Raw genomic sequence first — 15,152 nt, forward strand, 5'->3', positions numbered from 1 at the left:
CTGTGGTCAGCTTGGAGCCTTCCTAGGGTGAGGTGCTGAAATAAACAATCAAGAGTTGAGTCTTGTGTGCGTCCTTTCCTAAGCATTGTGTTTGTGCCTCAAAGGCTCAGCCAAACTAAAGACTTCCTTGGATGAAAGAAAAGTTTGAGAGCCTTCTGTTGGGATCAGAAAAAAAAATTACCTTTCGCTGTGCCTTTTGTAATGGAAAGCTACCACAAAGCTTTTGAAGCTGCCTGTTAGTTTTAACTTGTTCTTTGTCCTTCTTTGAAATAAATCATATCTTACTTCTCTGACAAAAGTGTTTAGCATGTTATGTACATACACACATGCACATTTTTTGAATGCCTGCAGTGAAGTTTAACACAATGTATAGAAAATGTTGCCAAACATGGCAAGATCATGTTCAGTTTAGTGATTCAGACAGGGTCTGATTTCAAAAAAAGAAGAAAAGTTAAAATAAATAAAGAAACCCCCAATGAACCATTGGGCTGAAGAGGGTGTGATGAGAGGAGATGCTTAGTGGGCTGTTTTGGGAAGTGTGGCAGGTTGGCTCTGAATCTGTAAATCGGACTTCTGGCCCAGCACTTTGCAGAGCTTCCCATTAAAAGCTGGCAGCTGTGCAAGTATGGCGCAGGTGTCTTTGGCTAAGGGAAGCTGAGCAGTGTGGCTGCTCACTTGCTGCGTCGCTGCTGCTGCTGCCCCTGGGCACCAGGGTGGATGCTGGCAGCATGGTCCTTGTAGTGAGGTTGGGCACCTTGAAGGCAGTTCTTGACCAGCCTCTGGTTTATCACCAGTATGGGATCACAAGTTGTCACGTTTTATGGCAGACCTATTATGCCCAGCGTTCAGGTCAGAGTTTATTACTCTGAACTGTGCTTCCTGAAACATTTAGCATCAGTATTTCTCTGAAATAGCAACTTTGGTTGAAAGCTGTGTGGCAAAACAGCCTATGTTCTGCAGCTGCTGCATCGTAGAAGTTTTGTGCATGACTCTGCTTCTCTGGCATGTACCAAGTGCACCTGATCCCATCTGAATCTTGCAGGTGAGCATTGGTACTGAGAGCTGCCTACAAAGTTATAGTTCTGCTGGAGACAGCACTTTCACCCCTTGCTCTGTGCTGCTTTATTCTCAGTTGCGTAATGCAGCATGATGCGGATAATCCGGTCATCATTACAAAAGGATTTAAAACCCCTTTTTAATCAGAAGTCATTTTTAATAAAGCTTTGCCTTGCTTGGAGGACTGTTTTCCTGGCCTCAGTGTTTAAGAACAAAATGCAGAAGACTGAGGGACACTGGTACCTCTGTCTGGCTCCCAGGCGGTTGCTGGTGAAGTCCAGAACTGTGGGACACATTTCCAGTAGCACCAAGCATGCACAATCCTTACGTGCCCAGATAGATGCAGCTTGTACGTCTGTGCTTTCTCAGAATTTTTCACTGACGGAGCAAACTTCTGGTGTGGAGAGAAGTAAAGGCTTGATCTAGTCCAGTCTGACTTCTACTCCGTTTTTTAACCTTCTGTGTCCAAAACACTGGTTGGTAGTCCTCTAGGGTTTCCTGCATCTGAGAACAAACTGTGGTCCTGGACAAAGGGCAGCATTTACTTCTCTTGTAATGGCAATGGCATACAGTGCGTGTGATTGACCTTATTTCATTCGCTGTTACTCCACTGTTGTATTGTGGAAAGTGCACTGACTAAAATAGCGTGTGAACTCTTATGTAGCTCTGAAGTATATCCTCTTCCCACTTTTCTGGCAGTAGCCACCTTTTGAGCTGGTACACCTGCTTCACCTTCACCCAGAGCAAGCCTGACTGTGGACTTGAATTCTGGCACTTGGCATTTGAGAGCAAGCATTCTGCTGCTTCCTGTTTTTTTTCAATCCCAGTACTCCTCACTCTTGGGGAGCATACCTCCAGTGTATGCTTTAGATATCCCTTAGTCTCCTTTTTGATCAGTGTAAGTTGATGGCTGGGAAGTTCCTCCCCAAGACAGATCCCATCCAGAGGAGAGCCGGTAAGCTTGCAGTTCAGGTGAGCTGATAAAACATCTGAAAGAGGGGGGGTCAGGGTTGTGTTACAATGACACTGGTGAATAAGTACCCCAGAGTTATCCACCTGGTGGAAACCTAGAAGTAATACTGGTTTACAGTACAAATAGGAGACCAGGAGAGAGCTCAGCTGTAGGATAGAATTCCCTATGAGAGAAAGTTGCAGAGGAGTAGAAGAAACGGTGGAGGAGTTAAATGTTCTCCTGGCAGCACTGCTGCTTCCATGTGAGGCTGATGAGTTCTTTCTGGGCCCCAGAACTTCTTCCTGTTACAGTAACAAATGTGACTACCATAGAAGTGATTTTTAAACAGCAAAGATGGATGCTGCCGGTGTTTTTTGGGCACTGAGAACCCAGACCAGATGGCATTTAGCAGGCAGTGAACTCTGTAAGAGTTAAGTAGCAAAGCTATTGTTTCTGTATTCACATGACTTCTCACTGGGAGGCATTCCAACAGTAAAATAAAAAGCAATAAGCATTGGTCTCAGTTGAGATAATAATATTAAGTTCACAAACAAGCACTTTTCATTGGGGAAAAAGGTATTTGTAAGAAAAAGCTAGCTATTGCATTGATTTACAGCAGTTAGTTGTCTGTCATCTGAGGGTCAGAAAAGAGTGGTTAAATTATTGGAAATGTTGAGGAATCACAAATCAACAAAAAAAAGAAAAGTTAAAAGATTATTTCTCATCCCCTCTGGAAAAGGGAGCAAGTAAAAGCTGTTAATAGTAAAAGGACAGAGCTTTATCATTGAGCAAGAGAAAGTCAGCAGATCACTCAAACTTTGAATACTGCAATTTTGGTAATAACAAAAGATACTTTGAGCCAAACAAGTAGAACAGATTGAAAACAAAAATCAGGTTTCCACCTCTGTTTGCATAGGGAGACTCAGGCTCTGAGCTCTGTGGAGTGCTGCTTGGGCACATCCATGTGTGCCAGCAATGTTTTTATAGTGGCCTTATGCAATTCTCCTCCTCCAAAAGGAGAATTGGCTGGTCTCGGTGCTCTTCTCCCTCTGATTTTAGCCATGTATCTTGATCCAAATCTGTGTCATACTTTGTTTCGTAAGGAAGAAACACTTGACTAAGGATGTACTCAACTAACTAGAATGTAAATGAAACAAATATATGCAAAGAAGGAAGTTGTATATGATGTCCTTGTAATTAAGGAAGCCTCTCTGATCCTGCAGCTTCGTGGTCAGCTAAAGCCATACCTGTGGACAGCATGCAGTGTGGGGTTAGTTATTATTATTATGTAGAAAGTAGATAGCTTTGAAGGAAAAATGCCAAGGAGGCACTTTGTTCCAATTAAGCATGAGCCTAGAATAAGTTTTGTGATGTACGTGCATAGACCAAATTCCCCAGTAAAGAGACTTCAATATGAAGTCATGCTGATAGATTAGAACAGGGACGACCTCAAGTTGGTTCAATAAGTGAGTAAAACACTTGATTTAACATTTGAATATGAGCAAGACCTTTGGTGTAAAGAATTTTCTCCTTAGACCAGTTGATGTTGAAGGGTAAAAAATAAATGTTCCTGTGTTTAAGTGGGCTCTGTGGTTGTCCTGATGAGCAGCGAGTGTTTTAGGGTGACCAAAATAGCTTTACAGGGGAATATTGTGCATGCATCTCAAGTGATCTGGGAGAGAATACTTACCACCACAGGTCTGAAAATACAGTTCCTTCTAGTTCAGTTTGCAAAACACACTGAAACCTTGGAATGGCCCTAAGGCAACAGCAATTCTCATGGAGTCAAGTTACTTTTATCCAGAAAGGAGTTTACTTAATCTCGGAGAAAACTGTTGGGCAGAACACGTAGATGCAAGTCTTGCATGTGTGTTTTGGTTTGTTCTCCTTTTTCTTGGCTGGCAAAAGGTAAGAAAATGGGGGGGGGGGGGGGGGAAAGGAAGAGAAGAAAAGAAAGGATGCTGTGGCAGAGTGTAAAAGATTACTACGAGGAAAAACTCAAGTTTTTCACTTACCAGCTGGACACCTGTCAGCTTCTGGAAGAGGGGCTTCCTAGCCAGAATCCTTCCTTCAACCATGGCGTGCATGGACATCTTGCGAGGAAGGAGCAAGCCAGCAGGGAAAAAGACTTGTCTCAAGTGCTCTCCCAGCCTTAGGCTGTCATCAGCAGATGACATCAGCACACAGATTTGTCTCCTTCGTAATGCTTAAAGACATTTTGCCAGTTAATGGTCTGGTCTGCTTGTGAACCCTTGTGTTGTAGCAGTCTGCATCAGGTACTTCCTTTTATTTATCCTCAAGTGCACCATGTAGCCCCATGTAGCTGCATTAAGGCTTTCTAGTTTTTGTGTTGGAGCAGGCAGAAAACAATCAGCCAGTTCTGGGTGCAGTATTCGTAGCTAGACTATTGTGAGGAAATATGTCTCACAGACTTGACTAATTCTCTGAATTTAGTAAAAGGGCAGGCGGAGTTTTGGCTCTGTCTCATCAGTTGCTTAAGGCTGGAAGTCAGTGGGACTGAGTCTTGTATGGCCTGCTGGGGGCTGGCTTCTCACGTGGCCACCTATTCGTGTGTTGCAACCTAAACACAGAGAGACAGAGGTAGCAGGATGGTGACAAGTCCTGGTAGTCCCTGCAGACTTTAGTGGACCCTGCTTGTTTAACTGTTTATCAATAGTAATGGCTTTGAGAACTCCTTTAAACTGTTTGTTTTTTTTTTCCCCATTTAGTTGGACCTGCAGTGTGCTGATCATCTAGATGAAAAAAAGGGTCAGCGTGTCCTTTGTGATGGAGGGGTAATAGCTTTGAAATTACTGTTTGGAAAGATGGGCTGAGACTGATGGGAATTGTTGCTGTCTGGACTGTCTGCAGTCAGTGGTGTCTAGTGTTCAAGTGGATGTTCTGTGCGCAGTTGTCCCCACTGTTAGTGGGTGAGAACAGACAGGTTGGGGCTGGCTGCAGCTTTCTCTCCAGCTGGTACCTTGCCTTGGCAAACTGAAAAAGTGCTTATGGCAGATACGGCTGAAGGGATGGAATTAAAAATAACCAAAAGGTAGATTCTGGGCTTGGTTATTCAGTGACAGGCCGGTTTCTATTCTGGGATGAGGATAATTCGCACTGAGCTCATTACACCATGACTCTCCCTTAAAATGCCTTGACAGTCAATTTCGTTCCAGCTAATAAGGTCCTAAAATGTTAATGAAGCTAATCAATTTTTCATGGCTTTGTATTGCAGTTGTCAGAAACTGCTGTGTTGCAGCCTGCCAATTCAAAAAGCTTTTCAGATATTAGAAGGACAGCAAAACATTCAGTAATTTGAAGGATGTTTTATTTTCTCAGTCTTTCCCTAGTGCCCCCTCTCATTTTTCTAAGACTTTATGCTGTGCTGTTTGCTTGTCCCCTTTGGTCATGTCCTTTCTCCATTGTTCTACTCTGGTCACTAATGGGAAGAGATGGTTTGTTCCCACCTTCCCTACTGCACAGGAAGAAGAGAGATGGAGTGCCTATAGGTAGAGATGAGGCTGGACAAGGGAGGCCACTCATGCTTAAATACTATTTGAAATATATAGAGTTTGATGGAACAGAGTGAAGAAATGGCATCTTGTTCATCCCCTTTCCTCATCTCTTTGGAAGGAGCAGTAGTGTCAAAAGTCACAGCCCTCTTTCCTCATGGCAATTTGCTGATATGTCTGTGTTAGCTGGCATACATGATGTCTGCACTCAGTACCTCATGGACTGCAGAAGGAGGGAGAAGTTGCATTCATTGTGCAGCCACATTGATAGTCAATCACTTACCCACACTGGCTTAGGAGCAGGTTAGATGGCAACCATCTTTTATTTCTCATAATTGCTTATTTTGTACTGCCAGAAGGAGACACAAGGCTCAAACTTTCACCACTGCTCTTGGAGTTATTTTGATGGAGCTGTTTTGATCATTTACTGCTCTCTGCATTTGTGCTTCTGAGTCTGCAGATGGGAAGTACTAAATTGTGTGGTTTGGGGAATATAAGGGTGTTTTTAATTTGCTTTTCATTGAATTCCATTTATAACTATAGTTAATTTTTATGTGCCTGAGAAAAATATAATTAACTAATGTTTTGGGAAAACAGAGTTTTCCAACTTTTGTACTTGGAAGCCTTGTACGGCCATACTGGTAAGGGATGATCTCAAATAACTCATGAGGGGAAAACTAGTGTGTGAGTTGTAATTTGGTATTTTGAATTTGAATAATTAACCCCCTGTAGCTGTTGAGTGGAACATCCAGAACATTTTCCACTCAAGTTCTCCACCCAGAGGTGTGCTCAGTCCAGTGCCAAGGGCTTCCCCAGAGCTTTTGCAAATGCTCAGGTGTGTCAATGTCCTCTTCTGCTGTAACAGTGATGTGTTAGGAGCTAGCGGACCCTAGTAATATAAATTAATGACTTGGGGAAGATGGAGGGTGTTTAACCCCCTTAAGCCTTTCAGACCATAGCTGGTGTTTGTGTGACTCTCCCATTCCCTGAGTGGCAGAAAATAGAGTTAGTAATTGCCAGGTACAGCATCTGTCTGCCTGTGTCTCCTGGACAGGCCTTGCAGAAGACCTTAGCCTTTGGTACAGCCCTGGGCTTCCTGCCAGGGTAATTAGCCTGGTAGCTCCTTAGGTAGAAGGCAAAGTGCAGAGTGATCTCAGCTGCTGGGGGAAAAGCTGCCTAGGCTTGAGCTGAGCAGAGCCCAGCTTCTGCAGCACCTCCAGAGTTCCTGGCCTGGAGAAATGCAGCTCTGGGTTCTGAAGCTTGACCTGTCAGCTCCAAGCTGAGAAGCATTGCTGTCTGTTTCCAAAGCTTGTTTTGTATTTCCTTCACCTCACATGACTTAAGAGCCTTGAGAAAACAATTTCCTGTGCAGCCATCTGGGGGAAGTATGCAAGGTGAGCCATATATATGTCCACAGTCAGAGCTATGAGGCCTAGAGGTGAGGTGCTGTCTCAAGAGACAGCTGATGCTGTGAATGCAGGAGATGGAAAGTTGTCCAGTGCTTGGATTCAGCCAAGGCTGAGCCTGCCCCTCTAACAGTTGTAATGCTCTAGATTGGAGCTGGGCAGCCGCAGGAGACTGCTCTGTGTTCAAGAAAGCTGTTGGTATTTTTGGTCTTGAACCCTTCAAAGGAGAAGTTGGTTCCTCTTGTTTTGGAAAGCTCTGACCTTTGCTCTCTTCACCCTTTTCTCTGTGCTATCAGTTTCTGGTCTTGGGAACTCACCTCTGTAGGCTAGTCCTTTGCCTTGGCATCTGGCTGCCTTTCCCACTCCACATCTCCAGAGCATACTTTCTTTTTGTTTTCAAGCCTTCCTTTTCTTTTTAAACTATTTCAAATCCCAGGCTCATTTGTTCCTAGGCCTGTGCTCTACCTGATAGTGGTTCTGCTCACCAGCCTGCTGTTGTGATGATTACTTACCAACAGAGTTTTTCTTCTCTGTTGCCTTTTTTGCACAGCAGTCTCTCCCAGTAGGGCTCTTTGACAGGCTGGGAGTTTTGTTGTTGATTTTGTCTGCTAGCTCTAAGCTCCTCAGACTGGGGACTGCAACATGAGGCTTATGAAACTTTTGTTAATAGTGTGCATTTCACCCTGCACTGCTCCCTTGGTTTTTTTGTTTGGTTTTTTTTTTGTTTTTGTTTGTTTGGTTTTTGTTGTTTGTTTGTTTGCGGCCAGGAGAATGACCTTCAGTGAGAAAAAAATTAAATCCTAATTTGGAGGTCTCTATCCAGCCCTCTGCCTCAAGCAGTCTGGGTAGATCAGGTCGCTCAGGACTCCAGAAACAAATCAAGTGCAGTGTTCTCTCTTTCCAAGGGAATATTTTTGTGCGTGACATGCAGGCAGTGCTGCAAGGAGCATATTAAAAATTCATACCAGTACAGAGCAGTATTTTCTGTGCACAGTGCTTGAGAATAAGCTTGTGTGTCATGCACAGCAACATTTGTCTGAAGCAAGTAATTAGTTTCATCTAAGCAGAGAAGATTTAAATGATGTGGAGTCGATGCAGGCTTGTTGTGAGACACCATCTCCTTCCCCTTCCTTCTGCCAAGAATCCTGGAAGATTTCTTGTAGAGCTGGCTGTAAAGTCCCAGTGTGTGAGAGAGTTTCCTGCGCTTAAAGCAAAAGGGGAAATCTGTGCGCATGGGTATTCATCTCACCCTGCCTCTGTGACAGCTTTGATGTAATTGTGTGCGTGCTCCAGCTGTTGAACCTTAAAACAACAAACAGCCGGGCACAGAAGCTGTAGCTTCTCCAGCCCCAATTTCTTTGCAGTTGTATGGATAAAAGGGGATGGGACTTCATGCAACACAGAGGGGTATTCTGAGAGCCAGGGCTCACATGTGAGCCCTGTTTTCTGACTGGTGTTGGAAACCAAGCATGAGGCACGTGCTTTGGGTATGCAGGCAGTGTTGAAGTGTTCTATTCTCTATTGTTCTGAAGACATGACTGCTGAGTTCTATGCTGAGAGATGTCACAAGCAAAGATTAGTCAAAGGAGGCTTGAGGGAGAAGCACTTGAGGCTGAGATGTAAAGTCTATCTCCAGTCAACCACACTTGCAGTGGTTTGTGTTGTAAGGCCTTCAGCAAGGAGGAGGAGTGAGAAGGGATTTAGGATAAGAGAACATAAGAGCACTGAGGCTGCAAAAACCAGTGGGTCCTTGCTTAGAGCAGCTCTATGTAATGGAGCAGGATATATAGTGGAGCAGGATATGTAATGGAGTAAGTGGGTCAGTGCTGAAGCAAGGGCAAGATGTAGGAGCAGCTTGGTTTTGGCTCTCATTTTCTTGTTGTAAAGCATAAGCAATATATCCTCAAGATCCCTGGCAGACTGGAGAGAGAGGAGCAACTCCACAGAGCTGGAGCCAGGTCCTGCTCATCCACTTCTGGCTGTTTGTCCCAATGGGGCCCAGATCCTGACAGCATGAAAATGATAAACATCATCAGGCTGATACTGTGCAAATGTGCTGTCCTGGGAGCTCTGAGGGAGAGGAGATGGTGTGACAGGCTAGATTAGAGTATCTCATCCCTATGCCCTTGCAGGAGATTCTTGATACATGAATGAGGAACCTTGGGCCACTTAGCACAGCCACTGCAAGTGGGAACTGCGTGAAGGCAAGTGCTTTAGGTGGGAGCATGCAAACCTTCCTCTCTGTTAGGCAGCCAAGTAGGCTTACAGCTGACACTGTCTGGCTGCCAGCATGGAGTAACCAAACACTACTAGAAGTACTCGCTTTTCTTGCTGTCAGCCTCTCTCGTAGCTCTCTGATTTGTCACGGGTATCTGGCATTTCACGGGTATTTTCTAAAGGCCAGCGAAGTGTGCTTTGCAGCATGCATGGGTCTGATCACTGGCATGAGCTTTGAGTGAGCTTGTGCCTGCGTGTGTTCTGGGATAAAGCAGTGGCAGTGAAGAACATATTGCTGACATAGAAGTAACTGCTTCAGGTGATCTGGCTAATGCTGAAAGGAAACAGACCTTTCTGGTAGAGCATTGGGAAAGGGTGAAGGTTTGTTCCTGTCTTTCCTTTGTACTGCCCATGTGTAGCACATGTCTTTTAAATGTGGACATCATGACTGGCTCAGCCCATCTGCCTGGGGGGTTTACAAACCAACTTATGGCAGCAGCCAAACTGACCATGGTAGTTTCATGTCAGGGTCTTGGTTTGTGCTTTTGTGCTTCAACCTTAACTTGCTGGGCAGCACATTTTACCAAGTTGTGTGCCAAAACACCAGGAGGGTGGCCATGGAACAGATACAACTTTTCTGCACCATTTATGCCATTGCAAATGAGAGGCAGCAAAGGAGCATCTTCTCAAGTATTTGCTCTCTGTTTGCAGGTGCTTTTAACCACGCTTGGCAGGTGCCTCTCTACTATCAACTGATCTGGGATTTAGATGCATCTAAACATCAGGCCTTGATCATCAAGTACCCAGCATTAAAGTGCCATTAAAAATAGGGCTCATGCTCTTAAATCAGATGAATAATCTTAGTCATGCAGATTTGTCTACTGAAAAATGAAGTTGTTCTTCACACACTTTACTGTCATAGTCTTTAGCCTCAAGACAAAGTAGTTGGAATTTTGGTTAAAACCTTATTGGCTTCTGTGGAAGTTAATATTAAAACCAAGTCCATGTTGAGGCTAAGATAAGCTTCATGGTTGTGTGTGTGCTATTGCAGGCAACCTTTCAGAGGGGGCAAGCAGAGCTGAGGTTTCCAGTAAAATTTGTGACAGACTCACAGAGGAATGTGCAAAATACAGCCTGTACATAGGGGGAGAACAAGTACTGCAAACACAAGGTGCTACATTTAAACTGCTTTTAAACTTAGCAATCAAACCAAGCAAACACCTCCCCATGCCAGGCACTTAGCTTTTCCTATTGTATCAGTCAGTTCAATACCTCATTGGATCTCCTCTTTCCCATCCTGCTGTGGCCCTGAGGACTTTTATTATCTAATAATAATCTCCTACAGTTTGAATAATTTCTGAATAGAAACGTTAGGTTTCTGAAACCTGCAAGAGATTCTGGGGCTGGAGAGTTGAATTCAAGCAGGGTGTCTCAATGCTAGTTTGTTATAGCATACATCACAGTGCATATTGCAATGGCATTTGCACTGACTTTTATTCAATAAATGATATGAGGTGTGATTTAGATAGTTATACCTAGTTTAGTATTTTGATGAATTTGTGCATCAAAGATGACCAGTTTGCAATGAGAAGGGGATGGGAACAGATAGTAAAGCAGCAGGACATCTTTTAGCTGAAAGGGGGAAGACTAGTAAGGACGCATAGGTGACCTTCTGTCCACTTGGTGCATGATATGTCTTATGGTGAAATTGTAAGAAAAGCCTTTCTTCCGGGGTGGCAGCATGTACGTCAGCAGGAAATGGGAGTGGGGCTGGAAGAGGTTTGGTTGGGTCTGGGTACAGGGTAAAGTGAGCTTTATCCTAGAGAGCCTAGGGAGGAAGGTAAAGCCATGAAAAAAAGGAAGGTGACTGAGGAGCCATGGCAAGGGTTTTGCCTGCAAATCTGACATCTATTTTACCCTACAGCAATCTCCTCTGTGAGAAATCACCATCTAAGTATTTCTGAAGTGGGAAGATGGAAATAGGCATGAAGGCTCAAGCAGACAAACCAGTCTTATTGCACTCCTCTGATTTAAGATTTAGTGGATATTAGCCCTGTCTCTAAAGTGCATAATGGTGCACTGATTTTGTGACTTGTTTTTCAGAAATGGTGCTTTCAGTACAGTTATCAGTACTGAAGTTCAGAAGTCATCCTGGGGTTGGAAACCTGTGAATTGCTGGGAGCTGGAGCCCTGTGGTGTACATGCTTGATGGGGTGCAATGCTGCTTTCAAAATATGACAGCTCATGTAATTGAAGATGCTGCCTTGCAGACTTAACTTCGAATTGCAAATGCCGTCGCATTTCTTCTGGTTTAGAAGACGTGTCTTCCTCGCTTAAAAGCTGCTCTGCCAATTCAGGTTTAAGTGTAGGTGTGAGGTGAGGGGAGATACTCAAACCAAATGTGAATTCAGACTGCAGACTATGGGAGCAAACTGGAATTGCTGGCCCTACAAGTATCTTCTCAAGGGGAACTGTGCATATTCCTTGCCAAGCCCTCCCCTCTGTTTTCACTATATAAAATGACGTGCTTTTTTCTGAAAGTGAGAAGAGAGGCAGAAGATGAAAGGAGAAGAGGGAAGCAGCATTTACAGGGTTTCATGCCCCGTGATGGGGCAGCCTGTTGTGCTGTTGCTGCACAGGCTGAGCAGTGCTTTGAATGTGATTTCTTTTCTGTTTTTCCTGGGGTGCCCAGCAATAGCCACTAGACAGAAGGAGACATTTTCTGATGTTCTTTAACAGCAGAGGAATTTATTGCAAGTGCATTTAAAAATAGAGGAGTCCAAGGACCATCTGTCTTGAGTGTTTTAGTGGAAGCGGGGACAGCTCACAGTGGCTGCTTGATTGATGGGTCCAGAGAGTTTTGTGTGGACCTATGGCTGCAGCCCACTTACAGCTGGCCTGCCTCTGTAAAAAAGTCACTGATCAAGCCAGCTGTGACCTGGTGCCCCTGCTTTGGGTAGGTCTGTTTGGCACCCATGCAGGCAAACTCAGAATTGAGCCCTTGCTGGTAACCCCATATTGCCTTTCAGAGCAGACCCTATCTCCAGACAGATATCAAGAGGTATTTCTGGTTCTATTGGGTGTCTAAGCTGTAGATGGACTACTCTGAGGAGGTGGCATGGAGATCTGGCATGGATGGCTCGGAGATCTGCCTTGCTGAGGCCAGTCATGTGTGGAATGGAGCCAGGAGGAAACTTGATTTGCTCTGAGCAAGCTGTTGGGGAGTGTTCCCCAGGGCTGGGCACATCTCAGCAACTGGCTTTCCCCTCTCACTGTGCTGACCTGTGTCTTGCCCTGAACTACATTCTGCAAGGGTGCCAGCAGTGAGGAGCTGCCAACTTGGCACTTGAACAGTGGAGCTGACGCAACTCATTTCACAGAGGGATACCAGGCATTGTGAGACCCCCCCCACTGCTAGTGACTCAATACAGAGCTGGTATTGCTTCCAATATGGAAGAGCTGACAGCTGGGAGCTGGGATTTGCATGCTCAGCAGAGTACAGCATAGCCAAGGGTCCTGACAGGATGCAGCAGCAGTACCGTAGCAGTTGTGGCAAATGCCCCCAGGGAGAGAGGCATTAGGGAGTCTTCCATCTAGATGCTGTGAATCCCTAAGGTGGTCTTGAGGCTGTGTGCAGTGATTCAAAGCAGAGACTGGAAAGATGGCAGATGTTATGTGTGTAGGGAGCAGCATGTCTCCAAGCTGTACTCAGGACACTCACCATGATTACATGTATGGGACCTGCTTGTGTTGCAGGACCAGTAAGTCCTCTTGTAGTGCTCGTCTGCGTCACTCATGGATGCTTACCTGGTGAGGAGGTGAGGAAGGGCATACTAAAAGCAAAAATTGCCTTGCTGATGCTTAAAAATTTTCACTGTTTTCCTTTATTCACAGGAGAACTGCTGAGTCAGCCGAGACCAGAGGGACTGACGGAGATCATCTGTCCCAAGAACGGCAGCGAGCGAGTTAATGTTGCCTTGGTTTACCCCCCCACTCCTACTGTGATCAGCCCTTGTTCCAAGTGAGACCAGAAAGCAGACCTACTCCCCTGTCATTAGACACCAGAAAGCCTACGTAAAACATGCCCTCACTAAGCGCTTCTTTTGGAATGTAGCAGCCCCACAGCCTGGGGACTGTTCTAATTATTTGTGGCTATAGACAGCCCACTCAGAGGATAAGAGGTACAGTGAAATGGGCTGAGATGTTCTCTGAGCTGTGTTGTGGCAGATGCAAGATCAGGAGATAATGCAGTCATAGGTGGGTTTTGGTAAGATGGGATCTCAGGAGATTTCTGTGCACCCCCTTCTCAAGCAGGACCACTCTCACAGGCAGGTCAGGTTCCTTGGGACCTTGTAGAGGTGAGGGTGTCATCCTTGGATGACAAGGATGGAGGTGCTACCACTCCTCCAGACTTTTTTCTGGGACAGAACTTCTTTCCATTTGTTCCATCTGAGTCTCTCATTTTATTTTATTAACTTGGTTTAATTGCCATAAGATGCATTACTGGCTTGTGTTCAACATGTTCTCCACCAGATCCCAAGCCAGAAGGACTCCAGGCTGTGGTGGTGCATGGGGTTGTCCTGTTGTAGGCATGGAGTTATATACTTGTCCTTGTTGAATTTTACAGCACTGTTGTTGCATCAGTCCTCCAACTTGGTGAGGTCCCCCTGGACAGGAGCCCTACCCTCTTGTGTATCTATAGCCTGTATGCATTTCACTCCACAGAGTGGGAATGTGCTTGGAAAACAGAGCTGTATTGTGATGGGAAAAAATGTGGAACACTCACAAAAGCAGCCAATGCCTTGGCTTTTTGATGCATGGGTTTTCCAGAAAAACAGAAACTCAGCCAGGGTCTGTCTAATTGGAGTGGCACAAGGGAATTTGGTAGGGAGCTTAGAGGAGCAGCTGAGTGTCTTGCTGGTGTCTGCTGCTGTGCTGTATGTGAATGCCTGTTACTTTCACTTCAGTGTCTTGACAGTAGCTTTAGATGCTGTTCTCTCTGTTCAGTACCCTCCCATTCCAAAATACCACTCCTGGTAGAGAATAGCTCCAGTGATGGGTGGTTGTTGAGCTGTGTGTGAAGGTGAGGTTGAAGTGCCCACCTGGGGCAGAAAACAAAGATGCTCTGATACTGAGCCACAGGTTGTTACTGCCTGTTCATTTGGTTCTCCTGTGTGTGTGTATTTGGCACAGCACGTTTCTAACCTGCAGGTGCCATTTTTATTGTACTGTGCTGTCAGGCTATGCCTTCAATCCTCCTTGTCCTCTAGCCTGCCTTCCACAACGTCTGTTAACTGTGTCCCAGTTTCACAGTCACTCTGCTGGCAGGAAGCTTGTGTTCTCAAAAAGGCCTGTGTTACTTTTTCTTCACTTCACACTCCCTATTTAGAAACCTTGAGAAAATCATGTGTCTTTTGTTATTCATCACAAGCACTGTGAACCCTGCTATATTAATTTTCTTTATCCTTTTCTCTTCCAGATAAACCGTCAATGCTGGTGCCAAAGGTTTTCCACCGGGCAGAACATGGCCGATGCTCTGCAGTGCTCCCATCTTTCCAGTTGTGGAGTTGATGCTGACGGGATCAATGGGACTTTGGACTTTGGACCCTGAAAGAAATGCTGTGGGGCAGGGGCAGCTCCCAGGTGGGGGCCTCATGGCTGGAGTGGATGAAGTCATCTGGAGGTTGGGGATGACAAGGCATGAAGGAAAATGATTGCTGCAGTTGTCAGGGCCGCTGGCCGGAGGGAAAACACTGGGGATAGGTTTCTGTGGACCCACTGAATGCGTGTTGAAAACCCATTTGGATCTCATGATGAATGTAAAAATGTTCTTGATATACCATTTAATTCAGACCTGCTTGGAGGAAAGTCTCTTGAAATGAGCTGTAGCGGGATTCCCTGGATTTGTTCCTGGACAAGTGAGTTTTGTGGCAGTTGGCCAAAGCTTTGCTGGGGCATGGGTTGGTATTGTGAAGCCTTTAAAATTGCTCCACCACAAAACAGTTGGCT

At 45.2% G+C, this 15,152-nt stretch overlaps 1 protein-coding gene across 5 annotated transcripts in view; it reads left to right on the top strand.

Annotated features, from left to right (window-relative positions):
* The window catches only part of MFHAS1 (multifunctional ROCO family signaling regulator 1), a 34,908-nt gene that overhangs the window by 16,128 nt on the left and 3,628 nt on the right, over nt 1–15,152 (top strand). For 2 of the 5 annotated variants that reach the window (XR_009486215.1, XR_009486214.1), the window contains exons 2-3: nt 13,038–13,164; nt 14,623–15,061. Coding sequence is in view for 1 of the 5 variants with exons in the window: in XM_059844356.1 (XP_059700339.1) it covers nt 13,038–13,164; nt 14,623–14,626 (131 nt within the window). In the remaining 4 variants the exon portion in view is untranslated. Of the gene's footprint in view, nt 1–13,037; nt 13,194–14,622; nt 15,063–15,152 lie in introns of those variants that run through there. The other 3 variants (XR_009486216.1, XM_059844356.1, XR_009486217.1) reach the window with 3 other exon arrangements.

The sequence above is a fragment of the Haemorhous mexicanus genome, chromosome 4, assembly GCF_027477595.1.
Source record: "Haemorhous mexicanus isolate bHaeMex1 chromosome 4, bHaeMex1.pri, whole genome shotgun sequence".
Classification (NCBI taxonomy): domain Eukaryota; kingdom Metazoa; phylum Chordata; class Aves; order Passeriformes; family Fringillidae; genus Haemorhous; species Haemorhous mexicanus.